Source organism: Hyla sarda, chromosome 9 (genome assembly GCF_029499605.1).
Source record: "Hyla sarda isolate aHylSar1 chromosome 9, aHylSar1.hap1, whole genome shotgun sequence".
In the NCBI taxonomy this organism is placed as follows: domain Eukaryota; kingdom Metazoa; phylum Chordata; class Amphibia; order Anura; family Hylidae; genus Hyla; species Hyla sarda.
The window spans coordinates 32,011,023-32,032,142 of NC_079197.1; the positions used below are offsets into that span (position 1 = coordinate 32,011,023).

Here is a 21,120-nt window from a genome sequence, read left to right on the forward strand (position 1 = left end):
GGTGGGGCGAGATAGGGCCAAGGGTGGCAACAGCTGGAGGCACACTATGGGTCGGGTCACTGGTGGGTCCGCAGCGTAAAATACACTGTTTATCAGTTACGTGTAACCCTACCCTAAGGGCGTATTCACACATACAATATCCTGCGCATATTGTATGCGCAAAATTTGAAGCTATGTTCAGTCAATTGCTTTACATTTAACTCAAGCTCAAATCCTGAGCATTAAATATGTGCATAATACTGTACATGTGAATACACCCTAAGCTTAGGGTCACACATAGTGTATAAAGGCTGTCCAGGCATGCTGGAAGTTGTAGTTTTGCAACAGCTGGAGGCACCCTGGTTGGGAAACACTTTAAGTTATATATCTAATGTGAAGTTATTATTGTCAAAAAATTTTAAAGGAACCCTTCCGCAGCGATCATGTTCCATTTATGATACTCGTGTTTTGTTATGTGGCAGAGGGGTGTACCAAATCCAGAAACAAAATTCAAGGGCTCCAGCTCCATAAAAAATGGTAGTTAAAAATTTTTAATTTTTATTCCATAATGCTTCAAAATCCAAAAAGGACAAAGACAAACATAATGTGCTTTGGTGAGTTAAAAACCCACGTCCACCGACGCGTTTCAAACAATAATGTTCTTCGTCATGACATGAGACCCTCACACTCTGCATGGTGTATATACTGTATATACTGAGGTGTTCACCCTCATACAAACATAGCTCCACCTATTGCAGTTGGAGCTCCTTCCAGCTGGAAGGACTTGTAACAAATTATCCCAGAAGAAAACAAACTTGAATTGTAAAAACAGTACATTCACACAAGACCCAATTCAGCAAAGTTTCAAAGAATCGATGGAAAAAAATCATATTCACTGTGAAAACATCTATAAATATACACTGGATCGCTCCTGCAATCCACGCTCAACGGACAACCTGCATAAAATATCTGGCGCGATCCAGTGTATATTTATCAATGTTTTAACAGTGAATATGATTTTTTTCCATTGATTCTTTGAAACTTTGCTGAATTGGGTCTTGTGTGAATGTACTGTTTTTACAATTGAAGTTCGCTTTCTTCTGGGATAATTTGTTACAAGTCCTTCCAGCTGGAAGGGGCTCCAACTGCAATAGGTGGAGCTATGTTTGTATGAGGGTGAACACCTCAGTATATACAGTATATACAACATGCAGAGTGTGAGGGTCTCATGTCATGACTAAGAACATTGTTCAAAATGCGTCGGTGGACGTGGATTTTTAACTCATCAGAGCACATTATGTTTGTCTTTGTCCTTTTGGGATTTTTTTAAAAAAATTTTTACTAACATTTTTTGTGGAGCTGGAGCCCTTAAATTTTGTTTCTGGATTTCCTAGACCCCTCTGCCACATAACAAAACACGAGTATCATAAATAGAACATGATCGCTGCGGAGGGGTTCCTTTAAAATTATTGTCGAATAACCAAGGATATGGCTTGGCGTTTATCTTCCGTGCTCCCTGCTACAGGACACTCTCTCCATTCAGAATAGGCATGTGGTGAGCTGAAAGTTTTTTCTGTTTAATATTTTTTGCCGAGGGGTCTAGGCTACCTCTACACTTACTATAGCTAAGATGAACACTTACCGTTTTGTTTAGAAATATAGTTGCTGCATAGTTGGTTAAATGGCACAGAACAGCCGTGCCACATTACCCTGTAAGTTACCTCGTCCCTATCACCAAAGTTCAGATATCACATTAAAGTAAATGTAACATTTCTTTACAACTATGATCCCTGGCCTTTGGAGCCATTTATTAACAGAAATGAGCCAGGGTCTTTGCGTTGCATGTATTGGTCCGTCTCTAAATCTAGGCTTATCTGCCTCTCAGGCTATGTAATATGTGCAGTGATTTACGACGTGTGTTTCCCATAATCAGCCCCTTATCAGACGCCAGATTCCAGTGTGATTTAGGGCTGCTTGTGGGTTCACACACAGCTGCACCAGCCTCTAGCCAGCTCCAGAGCACCACTAACAAGCTCGTACACCCAAAAGATATCTGAACCTCTGTATATGTGGCTCCTTTCTAGCACTCCTACACCTCAGGATTCAGTCGGAACACCTCCATTTGTTGGTGACACTGCTCAGCAGCCATGAAAACTCTGAATCTGGGAGAAGTTCACATTGCTATGAACTCCCACTCCCAGCAGAGCTCTTATCTTATCGCCTGCAACAAAAGCTTTACCACAAAGACCAATTCATAGTGTTACATCGGTCTAGTGAGCCTCCGGTCAGTTGTAATGATACATTGATTTATTAAAAGGAAATGTTCAGGATTAAAAATAAGGTTTTAATTTATTTATTTTTCTAAAGCAGCACCACTCTTGTCCATCCTATAAAAAATGACTTTTTATGCTACATTCACATCAGTGTGGAGCTCCATCACAACTACTGATAAAGTGGCTGGGGCAGAGGTTGTGGCACCAATGGAACCCAACTGGTCTCCTTCACTTTAAATGGGGTCGTTCTGGGTTTAGTTAGGCCATGTTCATACAACGGAGTCCCACTGTGCACATTGCGGAATTTCTGCAGCAAATTCCGATCCCAGCATCTATGTCTACTCTTTCTGTGAATTCCGCTCGAAAATGCATTGCCATCTATAAGATGGCGCATTTTCGAGCAGTCCTAGCGCAGTAGTTCTCAACCTGGGGTACAAGTACCCCCAGGGGTACTCAGCAGTTCTCCAGGGAGTTACTGGTCTGGACCACTTTGAAAGAAATGGTAGGTGTAAACATGACCTCAGATGTCTATTATTTTTCATAATATTAGCAGAGAAAAAGAAAATTGACATTCAGGTTTTTTCTCTGCTAAGTCCTGTCATTTTAACGCTAATGTGAACATAGCCTAATCAAATTCCACACTTAAAGGAGTACTCCGACGCAGCTTTTCTTTATCCTATTGTGCCCGGGCTGCAAAAAAACAAACCTTAAAGGGGTACTCTGCCCCTAGCATCTTATCCCCTATCCAAAAGATAGGGGATAAGATGTCAGATTGCCGGGGTCCTGCTGCTGGGGACCCCTGAGATCTCCACTGCGGCACCCCGCTATCATTACTGCACAGAGCAAACTCGCTCTGTGCGTAATGACGGGCAATACAGGGGCCGGAGCATCGTTATCTCAAGGCTCCGCCCCCTCGTGACATCACAGCCCCGCCCCCTCATGACGTCACGGCCCTTCTGCTCCACGGGAGGTTTCTGTCCTCCCTGAGCTCGTCATTACGCACAGAGTGAGTTTGCTTTGTGCAGTAATGATAGCGGGGGGCCGCAGTGGAGATCCCGGGGGTCCCCAGCAGTGGAACCCCGGCGATCTGACATCTTATCCCCTATCCTATTTGTGTATACCCAGGACTGTATCTATAACAAGGGGCATCCTCTACGTCTAGAGGAAAGAGGGTTTCTACACCAGCACAGACGGGGTTGTGAGACTATGGAACTCTCTGCCAGAGGAAGTGGTCATGGGGAACTCTGTAAAAGAATTAAAAAGGGGCTGGATGCATTTTTTGGAGAGTAATAACACCGCTGGTTATACAAACTAGATTTATAGGGACAGAACGTTGATCCAGGGATTTATTCTGATGCCATATTTGGAGTCGGGAAGGAATTTTTACCTCTAGTATGAGGGTTTTTGCCTTCCTCTGGATCAACTCAGTAGGGACTCATTAGGGATATAGGTTGAACTTGAAGGACTCTGGTCTTTTTTCAACCTTATTAACTATGTTACTGTTTACCAAAAATGGAAGGAGGCCTACAAAGAAAAAAAACACAGTACCTACAGTGAAATATGGTTGAGGTTCAATGATGTTTTGGGGTCGTTTTCCTGCCTCTGCCACTGGGTGCCTTGAATGTGTACAAGGCATCATGAAATCTGAGGATTACCAATGGATTTTGGGTCGCACTGTACAGCCCAGTGTCAGAAAGCTGGGTTCCGAGATCTTGGGTCTTCCAGCAGGACAATGACCCCAAACATACGTCAAAAAGCACCCAGAAATGGATGTCAACAAAGCGCTGGAGAGTTCTGAAGTGGCAGCAATGAGTCCAGATCTAAATCCCATTGAACACCTGTGGAGAGATCTTAAAATTGCTGTTGGGAAAAGGCACCCTTCCAATAAGAGAGATCTGGAGCAGTTTGTAAAGGAAGAGTGGTCCAACATTCCGGCAGAGAGGTGTAAGAAGCTTATTGATGGTTATAGGAAGCGACTGATTTCTGTAATTTTTTTCCCAAAGGCTGTGCAACCAAATATTAAGTTAAGGGTGTCAATAATTTTTGGAGTATGGTGTGACATTATGTCCAATTTGTCCTTTTGTTTTCCTCCCTTTTTTGGTTTAGTTCCAATACACACAAAGGGAATAAACATGTGTATAGCAAAACATGTGTTACTGCAATCCTTTTCTGTGAGAAATATTTCAGGGGTGCCAACATTTACGGCCATGACTGTATATATACAGTTGATAACAGACTGAAATAATATGAAGGTTTTTAAGTACACGTATTCAATACAAAGTAATGGATTTATAAAGGAAATTCTCTGGCCGACATTTATCATTTCTTTAGACCGTTTTTTTGTGTCTAGAAAAGGTGCAAAAAAGGCGCAAGCATGGTTTATTTGCGCCTTTTGGTTTACACATTTCTGCTGATTTTGAGTTGCAATCCACTGATTTTGGCAATACACATGATATGGAAGGGTTTTATGAACTGCGCCTTTTTTGTGAAAAGCGCAAAGCTTAGACTTAGCTTAGCTTTTTGGTGTATGTGAAGAGAGAAATTTTAGAAAATGTGACCTGCACAAAATTAATCAAATGTTCTGTGACCATTTAATACATTTGGTGCTCCTAAATTTTTTTTTATCAGCACACAAAAAAAGGTGTAGAAAAATGCTTCACTTACACCTACAATGATAAATGCCGGCCTCAGTCTTTCTGTTATACATGTCCATTTATAACTGTTTCTGGCTTTGTATTGAATAATTGCAAAAACCTGAACATGTAAATGCATCCTAAAAGGAGTTGTCCCAAGATAGACTCTTATCACCTATCCACAGTTATTGTTATTGTCGATAAGGGTTCTAGCAGTAGGACTCTCTGCAATCAGTCTCTCTTAACCTATACTGCTAATAGGGACAATCCCTACAACACCCTGCTTACCATGTGGCTGGGTACCTCTTTTAAGAGCCCATTTTAAAATGTCTGTAAATCTGGACAGGACAGGTCCTCCAGAGTAAGAGACACAAGTACGACATATGTGAAAACCAAGTGATATACCGTATTTTTCGCCGTAGAAGACGCACTTTTTCTTCCCCAAAGGGGGGGAAAGTTGGTGCGTCTTATACGGCGAATAAACACCTATCGTGGCGGTCCCTGCGGCCATCAACGGCCGGGACCCGCGGTTAATACAGGACATCATGCTGACCGCCGCGTTTGAAGCGAAAGTGACATTAACCCGGCTGCATCGGGAGGGACCTTACCTGCCTCCTCTGTGTCTGCTCCGTGCCGGGATCCCCTGCATGGCCAGCACTCTCCTTCGTCGTCATCACGTCGTCGCGCACGCCGTCCCGTCATCCAATAGGAGCGGCGTGCGTAGCGGCGTGATGGCGGCGACAGAGAGCGAGGATACCAGGCAGCAGAAACATTCTGGAGCGATGGGCAAACCCCGGGGATGCGGCGACAGCGATGGAGGGCGACATCCAGGGCAGCGGTGACGGGTCCGGAGCAGTGGGGACATGTATTACTTCCTATACCAGTGGTCTTCAACCTGCAGACCTCCAGATGCTGCAAAACTACAACTCCTGGCATGCCCGGACAGCCAACGGCTGTCCGGGCATGCCAGGAGTTGTAGTTTTGCAACATCTGGAGGTCTGCTGGTTGAAGATAACTGTCCTATACTTTACATTGTATTCTAGATTTTCCTCCTTTAAAATTGGGTGCGTCTTATATGCCGGAGCGTCCTATAGGGCGAAAAATACGGTACATCTCTTGAAAAATAAAATAATTCTGCAGTGAAATGAAGGAATAAGGAGAAGTCACAGCCGCTTGTATTAGAGGAATTCCCACTGCACCAGTATATAGTTCATTAGGACGGTTCAGCGTGGGATCCGGGCACCTGGCAGTTCTGCAATCTCTGCACCTGCTGTTTCTTATTGTGAGCATTCAGTCTTGTGAAAATAATTTCAACACTCCAATATTATTTTGTTGGCTGAGGTAGCGTGGATTTGTAGTGCCGAAATAAACACATACAATTCCTATTGTGAAGTGAGCATTGTGGAACATGAGGTCGGTCTTCTCCAGCTCGCTATACACATTAGATAAATAGTGGTCATAACATGATAATTTCTCTTGTGTCTTAATTACAGGCCCTAATCAATAATTTATGGCATTATTATAATCCTGCACTCTGTCCTAGTTTATATTTAATGCATTATAATATTGTATTATTTAATGTATTAATATAATTTTATGTGTTGTGTTTTTAGTTGCAAATAATACAACTTTCTGCATGTCCGGACAGCCTTTAGCCCAGATTTATCAATCTGCTTGACACTAAGACTGTTTGGTTTTACCCTTAACAACCAATCACATCTGAGCTTTCATTTCACCAGAGCTCGATAAGATATGAAAGCTGAGCTGTGATTGATAGAATCAAACAGTCTTGGTGTTGGGCAGAAAAATAAATCTAGGCACCAATTTTGACTGGACTGTTCCTTTAAAGGCTTATATAATCCCATAAAACAATTATCACAATATTTGTAGTATATTTCTGGTCATACACAGTAGTGCTGGGCGGTATGGCCTAAAATGAATATCACGGTATTTTTTTTATTATCACGGTATTACCGCCTGTCCCCCCACCCCGCGAGCGGGGTCCCTGTGCCCGCTAGCGGTGCCAAATCTGCCCTCCGCAAGCGCGATCGCTACCATCACCGCTAGCAGGGTCCCTGTGCCCACTAGCGGTGTCACAAGAATGCCGAGCGCGGCTCTGTTCCCCGTCCTTGTCAGCTCTCAGGGTACGGGAACAGATTTAAAAGCCTCGCGCGCAGCTAACGTAGTACTGCACATGCGCAGTACTACGCAAATAGCGTAGGGCTAACGCTAGGCTTGTAAATCTGTTCCTTTACCCTGAGAGCTGACAGGGACGGGGAACAGAGCCGCGCTCGGCATTCTTGTGACACCGCTAGTGGGCACAGGGACCCGCTAGCGGTCATGGTAGCGGTCGTGCTCGCGGGAGGCATTCTTGTGACACCGCTAGTGGGCACATGGATCCCGCTAGCGGTGGGGATTGATCGTGCTCGCGGGGACACTGGCTGACAGGCGCAGCGGGGGGACACAGTAAATGGATTAGCTTCTGTGAATCGGGCCACATAAGCACACCGTGACAAGTGAGGGTGCCGCGCTGGGCTCTACAATTCATCCGGAGGATGGGGGAGGGGCCCGACCGGTATAGCCGTATGGGCAAAAATCCATACCGTGGAAGAAAAAAAAAACGGTATCCGGTTCATACCGGTTTACCGCCCAGCACTAATACACAGACGGTTGATCGGTTATCTCTTTAAATCTCTGCATATACATGAATGTTCAAGATGGCCAAATTTTTACATGTTCTTGATAGTGAAAGCGGAGGTGTAAGCTGTTGTCAGACAGCTCTGGCAGTATCTTATATCTGTGAGAGCAAAGGGGGCAGGCAATTGAAATCCAACATGCCCCTTCCTTCTCACAGATGATGACAGGGGAGAGGCAGAAGGCTTGTTACACTTTAGACAGTCGGTCCCATCGAAGTTGTAAGGTTCGGATGACTTTTGACTAAAGTGTGTAGGGAACGTTAGTTATATCTGTTTTTGGTTGATGACCAATATACACCTACATAGGTTGTCCTCCAGCCTTCTTAGAACCCTAAATTATACATCTTTCTAGTGATACCTTTTTAAAGGGGGCCATCACTGAATAATAAAAGGGGTTATTCCATAGTGACAACCACAGCATAGGTGATAAGTGTCTGATCATTAGATGTTGAACTGCTGGTACCTCCAACCAATCCTGAGGGAGGAATGCGTCTGATCACTGGGGGTCCAACTTGCTGGGACCCCGGCTCTTCTTGTATAAAGAGCGATCTCTCAACATGCCCCCTTTATGCATCTGTATGGGAGAACCGGAGATACACGAGCGCTGTATCTTTGGCTCTCCTATAGAGATGCATGGAGGCGGTGTGCTGACCACGCCCGCTCCAAGTGAGAGAAGAGCCAATGTTCGGCACACCGGCTCGCTGGGCAAGAGATCTGGGGGGTTCAAGGTCCAGCCCCCCCACAATCAGACATTTTATCCCCTATCCTATGGATGTACAGAAGTTACCCTTTAAGAGGCAGCCTCCACTGGAGCTTTTGTGATGGCCATATTGCTTGTCACCCAACTTTCCCTCAACGAGATCTTGCAACAAAATCGTTAAAAAACTAAATATAACAGAAAAGAAACAATTAGATTTTTTTTTCTAGCGAGTAAAATCTTCTTTAAAGGGGTACTCCGATGAAAAACTTTTTTTTTTTTTTTTTAAATCAACTGGTGCCAGAAAGTTAAACAGATTTGTAAATTACTTCTATTAAAAAAATCTTAATCCTTCCTGTACTTATTAGCTGCTGAATACTACAGCGGAAATTATTTTCTTTTCGAAACACAGAGCTCTCTGCTGACATCTCTGTCCATTTTAGGAACTGCCCAGAACAGCATATGTTTGCTATGGAGATTTCCTTTTACGCTGGCAGTTCCTAAAATGGACAGAGATGTCAGCAGAGAGCACTGTGCTCATGATGTCAGCAGACAGCTCTGTGTTTCAAACGGAAAAGAATTTCCACTGTAGTATTCAGCAGCTAATAAGTACAGGAAGGATTAAGATTTTTTAATAGAAGTAATTTACAAATCTGTTTAAGTTTCTGGCACCAGTTGGTTCAAAAAAATAAGTTTTTCACCGGAGTACCCCTTTAACTTTACTTGTTTTCTGGGTTACAGTAGAGACTGTGATGCATAATATATACCATAGCTTAGCCCTCTTTCAGACAAGGGCAGGTAACATATAAAATATATCTTCAGAAGGCGTCTGCAAGTCATCCATCCTGCAGAACTCTCCTGGCCTGGAAGGAGGTTCCAGCCCTGTAGTTGGGTTGTTAAAGCGTGTAAATGCATACATGGTGTAATAGATTCCCCCCGGGTTAGCAGTTCAAGGGAACAGTTACTATCTGTCTAATTAGTAGGATTATATGGGAAGCCGTTGTGTCTGTGCCGCTCGGCCGGGCGCTCAGTAATTCTTGTGTTTCCTGTATGCTGTATTGTCCGGGTTGGTCTACACTCCCACCTGAGGCCATGCCAGCCTGTGTTCTGCAGCTGCTGCACCATCATCTCTCCCCGAGCTGGGAAATGTCTAAAGACTTCATAACAATCATCTGCTCCCGAGGCTTTGTCTTTTTGTATAAAACTACTATGGAATGAACTGTTGGAATATCGGTACTTGTCTGACCGACTGAATTTTTATTTTTTTTAGTCTTTAAAAAAAAAAAAAAATCCTGTACACTATTTGGGTACTCTGAATAGAGGTGAAGGGGATCCTTGTTGAGGATCCTCATCTATCAGCCAGATTGCTAATAGAGCCTCTTGCTCTGGAGGCCAAAGGCTGTCTGGACATGCTGGTATTTTGTAGTTTTGCAACAGCTGGAGGCTCAACAGTTGGGAGACACTGCAGTGGCAGAACCATCACAGTTATACACTTCAGTGCATTGATTTTAATAGGAACTCTGTAATGCTGTGTTTTCCTTGTGGTGGCGCTACAGGAAAATTTAACATTAGTACAGTGTATCCCAACCAGGGTGCCTACAACTTCCAGCATGCCCCATCAGTGTTTCTCTTGCTGTTGCAAAACTACAATTCCCAGTCTGTCCGGGCATACTGGGAATTATAGTTTTGCAACAGCCAGAGAAACACTGATTTAGGATGATATTTATGTTGCTGTTAATGTTATGGTTTATACTGTAAGGGTTTGTTCAGATTAACAAGGTGGAATATACTACCTTAAAATCTGCGTGGGTTTTATGTCTCAAATACATTAATTATGTCCAATACAGCCTGTAAAAGGTTGGCATGTATACTGGGTTCACCGCTTCAGGAGGGTGCATGGATGCTGTCCAGTTGGTATTCCCTGAAGTGGTGGTATCCAAAGTCCCTGATAGGATTAACCCCCTAAATTTGGAGAACACCCTTTTCTCAAAATGTGTTTGCTTTTAGTATGAATCAACAAGTTCTAAAACTTTGACTGAGATGTATTAAATAAAGTTTGATTTTTAATTCAACTCTTGGATCATATCATGAACTTTGAATACATTCACCATGGATTTTGGATGAATGTGGATTTCAGTAGTGTGAAAAGCCCCAAAAGATTGTTTAGTCTATGTAGCTATTGCTTTATCCCAGATATCCCTTTTAATGTAAGAGCTGCTACTGCGACCAGCTGATCGTCATCGGTCTTAAAGGGGTACTCCAGTGAAAAACTATTTTTTTTCATATCAACTGGCTCCAGCAAGTTAAACAAATTTGTAAATTACTTCTATTAAAAGATCTTAACCATTCCAGGACTTATCAGCGGCTATATGCTCCACAGGAAGTTGAGTTGTTCTTTTCTGTCTGACCACAGTGCTCTCTGCTGCCACCTCTATCCATGTCAGGAACTGTCCAGAGCAGAAACAAATCCCCATTGCAAACCTCTCCTGATCCAGACAGTTCCTGACATGGACAGAGGTGTCAACAGAGAGCACTGTGGTCAGACAGTGAAGAATAACTCAACTTTCCCTGGAGCATACAGTAGCTGATAAGTACTGGAAGGATTAAGATTTTTTAATAGAAGTAATTTACAAATCTGTTTAACTTTCTGGCACCAGTTGATTTAAAAAAAAAAAAATTGTTTTCCACCAGAGTAGCCTTTTAAGACCCCCAACCAGCAACCAGGAGAGGCCAAAAGATGTTCTTTTCCCTTAAAGCATACCTGATCATGTACATATACTTTTTATGTGTCTAGCACCTATATTTCTCACAAATATATCTTCTATCTGTTGCTCACTTGCTTTGTCATTCTGTACCCTAACTCTGCATGACTCATCTTCCTCCCTGTCTCTGCTGTGCTGTGCTGGGTCTCTTTATCCAATCACTGCAGCCTGCTCTGTAACTCCCTCTCTCCCTCCACTCCCACCCTCACTTACTGCATTTTGTCCATGCCTGTGAACAAAGATGATGGTACAGCCAGACAGGATTATGTTCTGGATGGTATGGGGTTTCTTTATAACCCATGATTACTATTCTAAGTATATTAGAAAGATTAAAATTGTAGGTGTACAACATATAAAAAGTTTTTGAATCTGACAGTGGCCATTCAAACAATGCTGATAATAATTTTCTGAACTTTTCTTCAGATTTAGTGAGGAAGGCATGGAAGTGATGGAGAGACTCATCTACCTGTTTCGAAAGTTCAGCCAAATCAAAGTGAGCAATGAAGAGTACGTCTGCATGAAAGCCATTAACTTTCTGAATCAAGGTGAGTGTCCGCTGCTTTGTGGTTTGCATTGACAAGGGGTTAACACTAGGTGGCGTTACAGCAGTTTTATGGGATTTGTGACTGAGCAAGAAGTAACTTTCCATTTATTAATCACATTTTAATAACAATTTAGTGCAGCCACCAAGGCCAGAACACGCGTCACTTCACATATGCATTACAGGCAGAAGCACTGGAAGATTAGTCCTTACCAAGTAGGGATTGTATGAAGAATCACCAGCTGTTCTCCCTTTATCTGGGAACGTTGACACCAGTAGATCAATGTGTTGACCACACAAATACACTCATGGTTGACATCGTGTCATTCTCATTTGTTGGATTAATATTACAAAGCTGTGTTCACTTCAACTATCTATTTTCTTTCTATTATTGCTGTTAAAAAAAAAAAAAAAAAAATTATGTAAAATATAACTATAATGATGAATTCAATTTTTTGACCCTACTACCACTCCTTATACAACATTTATAGCACTATGTGGTATTATCAGTCTGGGTGACTATTTATTATAAGATTTAAAGGGGTAGTCCGGCCTTAGACATATTATCCCCTATCCAAACGATAGGGGATAAGATGTCTGCTCACAGGGGTCCTGCTGCTGGGACTCCCACGATCTCCGTGCAGCCCCCGGCATTCTGTACCGGGCGCTGCTCCCAAGACGTGACGACTCGACAACGCCCCCTCGTGACATCACGTCACACCCCCTCCATTCATATCTGTGGGAAGGAGCCTGACTAACTCCTGCAATCAGAAATCTTATCTAATATGTCTGAGGCCGGAACACCCCTATAAATCGCATAATAAATCGCCCCCTCCCCCTTTCATAGACCTGAATAAAGGGTGCGTGGTGTGACGTCATGATGGGGCGTAGCTGTCACGTCTCGGTCTGGAGCAGTGTCGAGCACCAAATTCCGGGGGCTGCACGGAGATCGCGGTGGTCCCAGTGGTGGGACCCCTGCGAACAGACCTCTAAGGCCGGAACACCCCTTTAATAAGGATACGGACATATGTAACAGGAGAGGTAAAGTCAAAACCTGCGCATTCTTATGGTTTTACTTCAGTTTGCTGTGGTTTTTAATTGTTAAAGGGGGTATTCTGGTGTCCCTAAATTGTTGATATATTGCTGGGGCTGGTGAAATAAAGAAAATAAATATATACTTGCCTTACCACCTTCTCCTGCAGTTCCCACTACAGCTCCTGTTGCAGTTCCTTGTGGTCTACCCACACCCACCTCCCAATCGGAGCAGGACCCCCCTGCTAAGCCAATCACTGGCTGAGAGGGAACACATATGAGGCCAGTGATTGGCTGAACTGAAAGGTCCTGTTTCACCCTCAACAATAATTTTACAGCACTAGAATACCCCTTTAATTTCTGAGTGTCTTTTAGCAGGTACAACTGAAAGCCTGTCCTGCAGGGGCATGTATTTTAACTTTTTGTTTTTTCTCAACAGATATCCAAGGTCTAAGCAGTATTTCTCAGCTTGAGCAGCTGAATAAGAGGTATTGGTACGTGTGCCAGGACTTTACAGAGTATAGGTATCCACATCAACCCAGCAGATTCCCAGACCTCATGATGTGTTTGCCTGAGATTCGCTATATTGCTGGTAGGTATTTGGCAACTAGTTTGCATGATGGCCAGGACTTTGGGAATCATCGGTTTGCCCCACTTATTCTTAGTGCAATGTTAAATGAATGTTAAGTGTGTGTGTGTGTGTGTGCGTATATCTATATATATAAAACTCAACGTGTATGTGTGTGTATATCTATATATATATATATATATATATATATATATATATATATATATAAAACTCAACGTGTGTGTGTGTGTGTGTATGTATGTGTGTATGTTCCAGCATCACGTCCAAAAGGCTGAAGATATTAACATGAAACTTGGCACACATGTTACTTATATGTCAACAACAAACATAGGATAGGATGATTTAACCCTTACTCACCCCCATTTGCCAGGGGCGGGGTTTATGTTTAAAGTCCCATACAAGTCAATGGGAAATAAATGTTACTGCATAACTTCCAAACGGCTTGAGATATTTTGATAATACTTGGTCACATGTTACTTATATATCCACTTAAAATATAGGATAGTTAATTTAACCCTTAACTACCCCCATTTGTGAGGGTTGGGTATTTGTTTAAAGTCCCATGCAAATCAATGGGAAATGTATGTTCCCACATAACTTCCGTACGGCTGGAGATATTTCAATAACTGGTACACATATTACAGGACGGGAAAGGAGGACGGGATAGGAGGACGGGATAGGAGGTCGGGATATGACAACAATATAGGAGGACGAGATATGAAGTCAAAAGCTTCCTCCTTTGTTGATTTTCCTCCCCATCAAGGATTAGGAAGGAAAAACCGGACAACACCGGGTACTCAGCTAGTATATATATAAAACTCTGTGTGTGTGGGTATGGTCCAGCATCACGTCCAAACGGCTAAAGATATTAACATGAAACTTGGCACATATGTTACTAATATGTCAACAACAAACACAGGATAGGTGATTTAACCCTTACTCACCCCCATTTGGCAGGGGCAGGGTTTTTGTTTAAAGTCCCATACAAGTCTATGGGAAATATATGTTGCTGCATAACTTCCAAACGGCTGGAGATATTTTGATAATACTTGGTCACATATTACTTATATGTCCACTTAAAATATATATATATATATATATATATATATATAATTTAACCCTCAACTACCCGCATTTGTGAAATGGAGGGGTTTTCGTTTAAAGTCCCATGCAAATCAATGGGAAATGTATGTTCCCCCATAACTTCCATATGGCTGGAGATATTTCAATAATACCTGGTACACATATTACTTATGTCATATAAAAAGATATGATATCACCCTTACCTACACCCTTACATAAAAGATGGGTTTTTGTTTCAAGTCCCATGCGAGTATATGGAACTTCCAGTACCTTACTCCACAAGCTCCGCTCTGCATCTCCTGGTGAATGTGTCAATCCGGCTAGCAAGCCACACCCCATCTCACAAAGAGAGGAGGTCAAGATAGGAGGACGGGATAAGAGGTGAAGATAGGAGGATGGGATAGGAGGTCAAGATAGGAGGACTGGATAGGAGGATGGCATATGAGGAATAAGAGGTCGGGATAGGAGGTCGAGATATGGGGTTGGGATATGACAACAATATATGGATGAAGTCAAAAGGTTCCTCCTTTGTTGATTTTCCTCCCCAACAAGGATGAGGATGGAAAACCGGGCCTGGTACTCAGCTAGAGTGTATGTATATATATATATATATATATATATATATATATATATATATATAAACATTTTAAACACTAAAAATATGGTTAAACAATGTATGCTCATTGCAAGCCATCAGATTTTCCAATCTTCAGTATGCAATGACATTGCTGTCCTGTATATTGGTATAGTTGCTTTACAAAAGCTATCCATGGAACCGACATACAGGGCATCATTAAAAGGGGAAATAAATGGTGAAGAACAGGGGAAGGGAAACAGTTGGGAAAGTGCTTGTGTATTTTATTAAAAAGATTTGCTACCTATTAATTTTTGCAACTTTAAAAAATAAAATTTTGTTGTACGTTTTACAGGAAAACTGCTGAATGTACCTCTGGAGCAATTGCCTCTGCTTTTTAAAGCTTTTCTCCACTCGTGCAAGACAGGTGCTACTAAAGAGTAAGGAATGAACAAAGATTGACCGAAATGCTGGACCAGGGCTGTCCTGCATCAGTTGATGGAGAAACAAAAGGACAATTAGAGATCCCTGAATGGGAGATTTAAAAAAAAGAAAAATGTTTTTTATTTTCTTTTTTTTTTTTTAAACTCTTTTCTTATCTATTTATTTCTTGACAGAGTTGAATGTATTATCTTCAACACGGGTGCACAAACATAAATGCAGTTGTTGCATTTTGTTGCTGTTTACAGACCTAAAATTTTTAAAGCCTTTTTATGGGAGGGATTCTCTTCTTGTTATGGGAGAGGATAGATATGTTACAGTGTTGCCATTTTATGTGTAATTTTTCTTAAATTTACCTTTTTTTTTTTTTTTTTTGGGAGTGGGTGAGAATTTATTTCATTAGTTTGAGCAAAGAAAACTACCTCGATTATTACTTTTTTTTAATAGATTTTGTTTGAATTTTTTCTAATAATAGATTTTGTTGCTAAAAATGCTGAGATTAACTTGTGCAATTGTTTTTTTTTTTCCCCTGAATTTTATGATTTATTTTGTGAATATTTACATTGTCTGGCTTTGGGCAAGAAGTAAATTGTGTAGATCATACCGGTAACAATGGGATCTCATAATGATAGTTTTTGGCCGAGTGCTCTTTTGTCTGACACCTATTTCTTTTGAACCTTCTCATAGATGCTTGGTTTAACCAATTTGGTAGGGAGAGAGGAATACACCGGTGCTTCTAGACACCTACAGCTGCGGCCTATCTCCCTTGGGAACAAAAGAATTGAACATATTAAAATCCAGCTTTGATCCCTCTTTTTTAAAGATGGCCATGTCAGTGGAATTTTCATTCAGCCAATCTCCGAATGTACATAACAGCCTGGCATGACATTTATGTTTCCTCTATGGGGAGGGAAACGGTAAGCCACAGTCAGACAGCTCTGACGATGGCTTCTCCTCTCCCAAAACAATAGGGTCAGGCAGTAAAAAACTAACAAGCCCCACTCTTCTCTCCACAACCTTATCTGTGAGTGAAGAGTCTGGAGGCCACCATACACTTTTGACAGTTGGCAGAAGATAGTGGGTTTAGCCAACTCAACCAAGGTGGAAGGACACCTTTAAAACAGCTGTCATCAACTTCAACAGCTACATTAAGATGTACTCAACAAGCAATAATTTAACCCATCCTGCTTAAAAAACTATACAGAATTTTAAAATGTTAAAGGAAATCTGTAGCAAAAACAACTTATCCCCCTATCCACAGGACCCCCCCCCCCCCCCCCTGCACTGGGACATCCACGATCTCTTGCACGGGGTCACGGCTCTCCCATGCAGGAGGTGTGTTGGCCGCAGCATGACACCACGGCCGATACACCTCCTCCATGTAGTTCTATGGGAGAGGCGGGGATGCAGCGTTCGTGCCTCTCCCATAGAGCTGTATGGGGAAGGGGCATATGGAGGGGGCATACCGTCGATCTCACTGAGGTCGACACTAAGCGCATTAGCCGCTCTCACAGAGCGGCAGTGCCAGGGCCCATTTGGGAGATCACGGGGGGGACCCCACGATAAAACACTTATCCCCTACCCTGTGGATAGGGGATAAGTTGTTATCGCTTCAGATGTCCTTTAAACAAAAATAAAATATATAATAAAAAATACATATAATTTCGCCTTCTCCTTGGGAAAAAAAATATTTACCAAATGGTAAAAAGTGTTATTTAAAACATTGAAGCCCATAAATGTCTTGGAGATACCTAAAATCTCATATTTTTTATTATATTTTAAATAAAATGAAGCTGGAATGATGTGGTGAAGCATCATTACAAAAAGGATTACAAAAGCCAGATACAATGATTTTTTTTTTTTACACAAATAATACAATAAAAAGTACATATTTGAGTTTTTCTCAGCATTTTTGTTATCCTCCAATTTTACATGTAGACCAATAAATAGATTTTATGCCATGGTGTTAGGTGCTGCTTTCCTCTGGCATTGAATATATTCACAGCACACAGCTGGTTGAAGAAGAACCATGGCCTCCTCCATAAATGTTAACTCCTGTCATCCAAGGGGAGCTGCTGCTCTACAGACTCGGGTGTGGCGGCTGCACATGGATCATACCAGCCAACATTTTTGGATAGGAAACAGGCCTTAAGCTGTGGCCACTTGTTGTAAATTTGCTTGTAAATGAAGGAAGGTTAAGCTTTACTATATGGTATATACAGTATATTTAGGTTTTTGAATCCTATAGCATTAGTTTTTACTGTAGCACCTTTTATGCCATTGCTATTTTTGTCTTTGGATATCATCTTCTAAGTAAGAGGGGCACCTGCTTCGCCAAGGTGCATATTTGATTGTGCACCCCTTTGTCATTTGTGTACCAGGTCAGGAGGGCATTGTCTTTTGCCTATTCAACCACATCTTCTTGTAGGCACAAGTACCCATGAATTTTAAACAGGGTAAAATACATTGTTCTAAGCTCAGGCATCACAGTTTGTTCCTCATGATTACATACAGTAGATTTTGGAATATTAGATACATTTCTCTTATATTCCTTCTCTTTAAAAGACACATGTCCATACTAGTGTAGATAAATGAAGGTTTCTTGATTCATATTTATATATATTACATTTTAAATGTAGTGATTTATGGAGTGTTCGAGGAGTTGGGAAATCCCACCAGTGTCCTGAACAAGAGCACTCATATGTTTCTGCAATTTCCATTGATTTAACTGGAGAGGTGGACATGAACACTTGTTTGCCTCTTATTTTAGATATCATAGGAAGTGGTTGGGGTTGACCCTCGAGGGCATAACACAACACTTGGGGCAGTTTTAGTTGTATTTCGCAACCCATGGTATAGTGTAAAATTGGAGGAAATGATCATAGCAACCAAGTTCCCTAAATAGATTGAATCTTCATGTACCACCATCTTTCTAACCACCATCGGTAGAACCATTTTATTGTTGAATTTTGTGTTTTAGGTTATTTTGGTTTGTTGTTTTTGCCTTTTGTGTTTTTGTGGTTAAAATTTTTATTGTATGTGATTTGTTATGCCGGAGGGAAGGAGGTTTTATTTTCATGATTTTAAGATTTCCTCTTTTTTTATACAAAGTTACTTGCTTTAAATTTGCCCTTTTTGGTTTGAGAAGCTAAATTCTAAGATGCCATTGGCTAAGATGTCTATTGACCAACAAGTACATTGAGAAATGGTCCCAATGACAGAAAAATATACATTGAACAACAATTCAGGTCTGCAGTAGAAACTTTTTGGGCTGCATAGATATTATGTTATTGGATATATTTAATTCCATATAAAAAGCAACCTGCAGGAAAAGCGGATTTACTTTGTTAGGCTTTATTTTTCTTGGTTAGTATTTTGCAAAAGCTATAACTAGAGCATAAACCAAGAAAAAGTCTGATAGATCTGCATCTTTTCTGTGTTTTGGACACACTCTTAGTTTACGGCTTGAGGTTCCCATACACATGAAACAGCTTTCGGCAGACCATTTGTTCAGCCGCCAGCTCTCTCTCCTATTCCCTTTCTACATATTCAAGTTAGGCTCAGTCAAGAACTTATGCGCTCTTGAGAGATAAGCTACCACCAGGCTCCTCTGGCATTGTCTTATTTTTCCAAAAAACAAAAGGATGGGGCAGTATAAATCCAACATACCTAATCCTTATTTGCCACAATATCATCTGATAGCAGAGTATCGGAAAGCTGCCAAAGTAGACAATTAAAAGGTTTATCAAACTTGTTTTGTGATATATATGGGAGCCTATATACGTACAGATGCAAATGTGAAAGTGGCCTAATGCCTAGTGCAGGACACTGGGTAGATGACTTTGATCGATTCCTCAGTACCTGCCTTAGTCATAACATAGAATATCACTTGTTTTCCCTCATCATTTGTAATCCGATCTCCATCATCCCATGGTCCAACAACTTTACAGGATCACCAGCTTTTCAAAAGATTTGAAGTCATTTTTGTAATGATGATTTTACATAACCATTTCTACTTATCTATGCAAAACTGCAGCCCAATTATTTACCTCATTGTATCTTTTCTGTCTGAAGAATTAAAGTAAGGGTTGGTAACCATACACTCGCTGTCACTGCTCACACTAAGTCAATGGTCAACCTTTCACCAAAATTAGAGGAGATCTTAATTCATTCCATGACACCTTCTGTATGATGGTTTAGGAGCCACCCATCTTGGTTCTCTAACATATGTTGTAAAAAACCTACATTAAAAGTCATAAAGCCACTCAGTGTTTTAGCTTTGGGGACTTCCTAGCTGGTTTTCAGCTGCTGCACAATTGTGTCCTCATAGCACTCTTAACGCACATAAATCTAAACATTCTTCCCCTCCCTTGGTGACTGTACGAGCCGAAAAGCCTTTATTTTTTTCAGTGGTAATACGGGTATGCTTACCGGCTGAGTCGGTCACTAACACTAACATGTACAAATACCATGTGACGCAAAACCTCAGGCCTGAAATCTATGTATTAATGTAGTTGTGCCTAATATTGTGCTTGTGCTATAGCAGAGTTTATGAAGAAAGACTGGCCAAGAGTCTAATTGCATCCTTGGCATTCAACCTTACCGGTTTTAACCTTGTGTTTTTCAGAAAAAGTCTTTAAAAATGTAAATTTCTTCATATATCAGTGGATTGTAAAGTGCTTTCAAGATGTGGTGCAAGGACAGATTCCGTATATTTTAATTCACATCTCTGTAAACAGAAAAGCAAAGTGGCCAAGAAACTTTCTGTTTTGTTGAGTTAATGATAGGAATCGAATGCATCATTGACAATTCTTGAAAAATGTAACACACACAAGAACATCTTCCCCCTTGTGTTGCCTTAAGCAGATTTGGACTAATATCCACCAAAAATGAGCTTCATTGGTAACATCACATGCAGTTTTATAGTGTTTAGTGTGGTATAAAAGAAACGTATGATGGATTCTAGTATAGAAATTCACATATTTACTTTTACTGTAGTGGGGTTTTTGAGCTCATCTTAAGACTAAGGCTGCGTTTAGATATGTCTGGTTAAGCTGGAGCCACCCCAAATGAAAAGGCAAAAAATGTAGCAAGCTGGATCTGGACCCTTTGTGTCTTCACAGGTTGAAATGGGGCACAGTGTTGGACTTGTTAACTCACAATATTGGAAATGCTGAATTTAAAATTTTTTGATTCAGCACAGCTACTCTGGATCACTACACATTTGTGTACCCGCCTTTAGAAGTTCTTACTATAACAGAGATTGCTGTCAAGGTTCTTTGTAGGATCAAGAATTTTAGAACAAAGAGACCTCTAACGGAGTTGTCCATCATGCCAGGAGGCATCTCATTGTGCTTAGTCAACTTAATAATTACCTTATACAGTTCCTATCTACAACTCTGTAATGGGTCTCTTTTGACAACATTAGATGTGTTGTACATTAGAGTTATCAGTTTTTCCGTTAGTTTTCAGCAGATTTTGACTGGTAGCACCATTTTACCGAATAAGTCCAATAGAGTGATTAGTCCAAATGAATGAAACAATTGAAAACTGTATGAACTGCCTCGCTGGTGTCACCACTGTCTTGTGTCTTAGATCATTCTGCATCAAAGACATTGCTGTTTTTGTAGTTATTATGAATGAAAGCAGAATATCCGTATTCATGAAATTTGAAACCAAAGTACATATGTCTAACTACTACCTCACGCTGAGATTCCTATGCTGTTGGAGCAGACCACACTCACTTAGAAAACTACCTCCTTTTTGAATTGCTATAGGAGTTGCAGCGCTTATAAGGCCATAGGGGATTCTTAAAGGAAT

At 41.3% G+C, this 21,120-nt stretch overlaps 1 protein-coding gene and 1 long non-coding RNA gene across 5 annotated transcripts in view; one reads left to right on the top strand and one right to left on the bottom strand.

Moving 5' to 3' along the window:
* NR6A1 (nuclear receptor subfamily 6 group A member 1) overlaps positions 1-16,564 on the top strand; it is a 267,100-nt gene extending 250,536 nt beyond the window's left edge. For 3 of the 4 annotated variants that reach the window (XM_056540026.1, XM_056540029.1, XM_056540028.1), the window contains 3 exons: positions 11,464-11,585; positions 13,053-13,205; positions 15,215-16,564. In XM_056540026.1, the coding sequence (XP_056396001.1) occupies positions 11,464-11,585; positions 13,053-13,205; positions 15,215-15,303 (364 nt within the window). In that variant the 3' untranslated portion in view covers positions 15,304-16,564. The remainder of the gene's footprint in view (positions 1-11,463; positions 11,586-13,052; positions 13,206-15,214) is intronic. The other variant, XM_056540030.1, reaches the window with a different exon arrangement.
* LOC130291356 (uncharacterized) overlaps positions 1-21,120 on the bottom strand; it is a 40,139-nt gene that overhangs the window by 8,172 nt on the left and 10,847 nt on the right. The window contains exon 2 of the long non-coding RNA XR_008847906.1: positions 11,795-11,975. This is a non-coding gene — a long non-coding RNA (uncharacterized LOC130291356). The remainder of the gene's footprint in view (positions 1-11,794; positions 11,976-21,120) is intronic.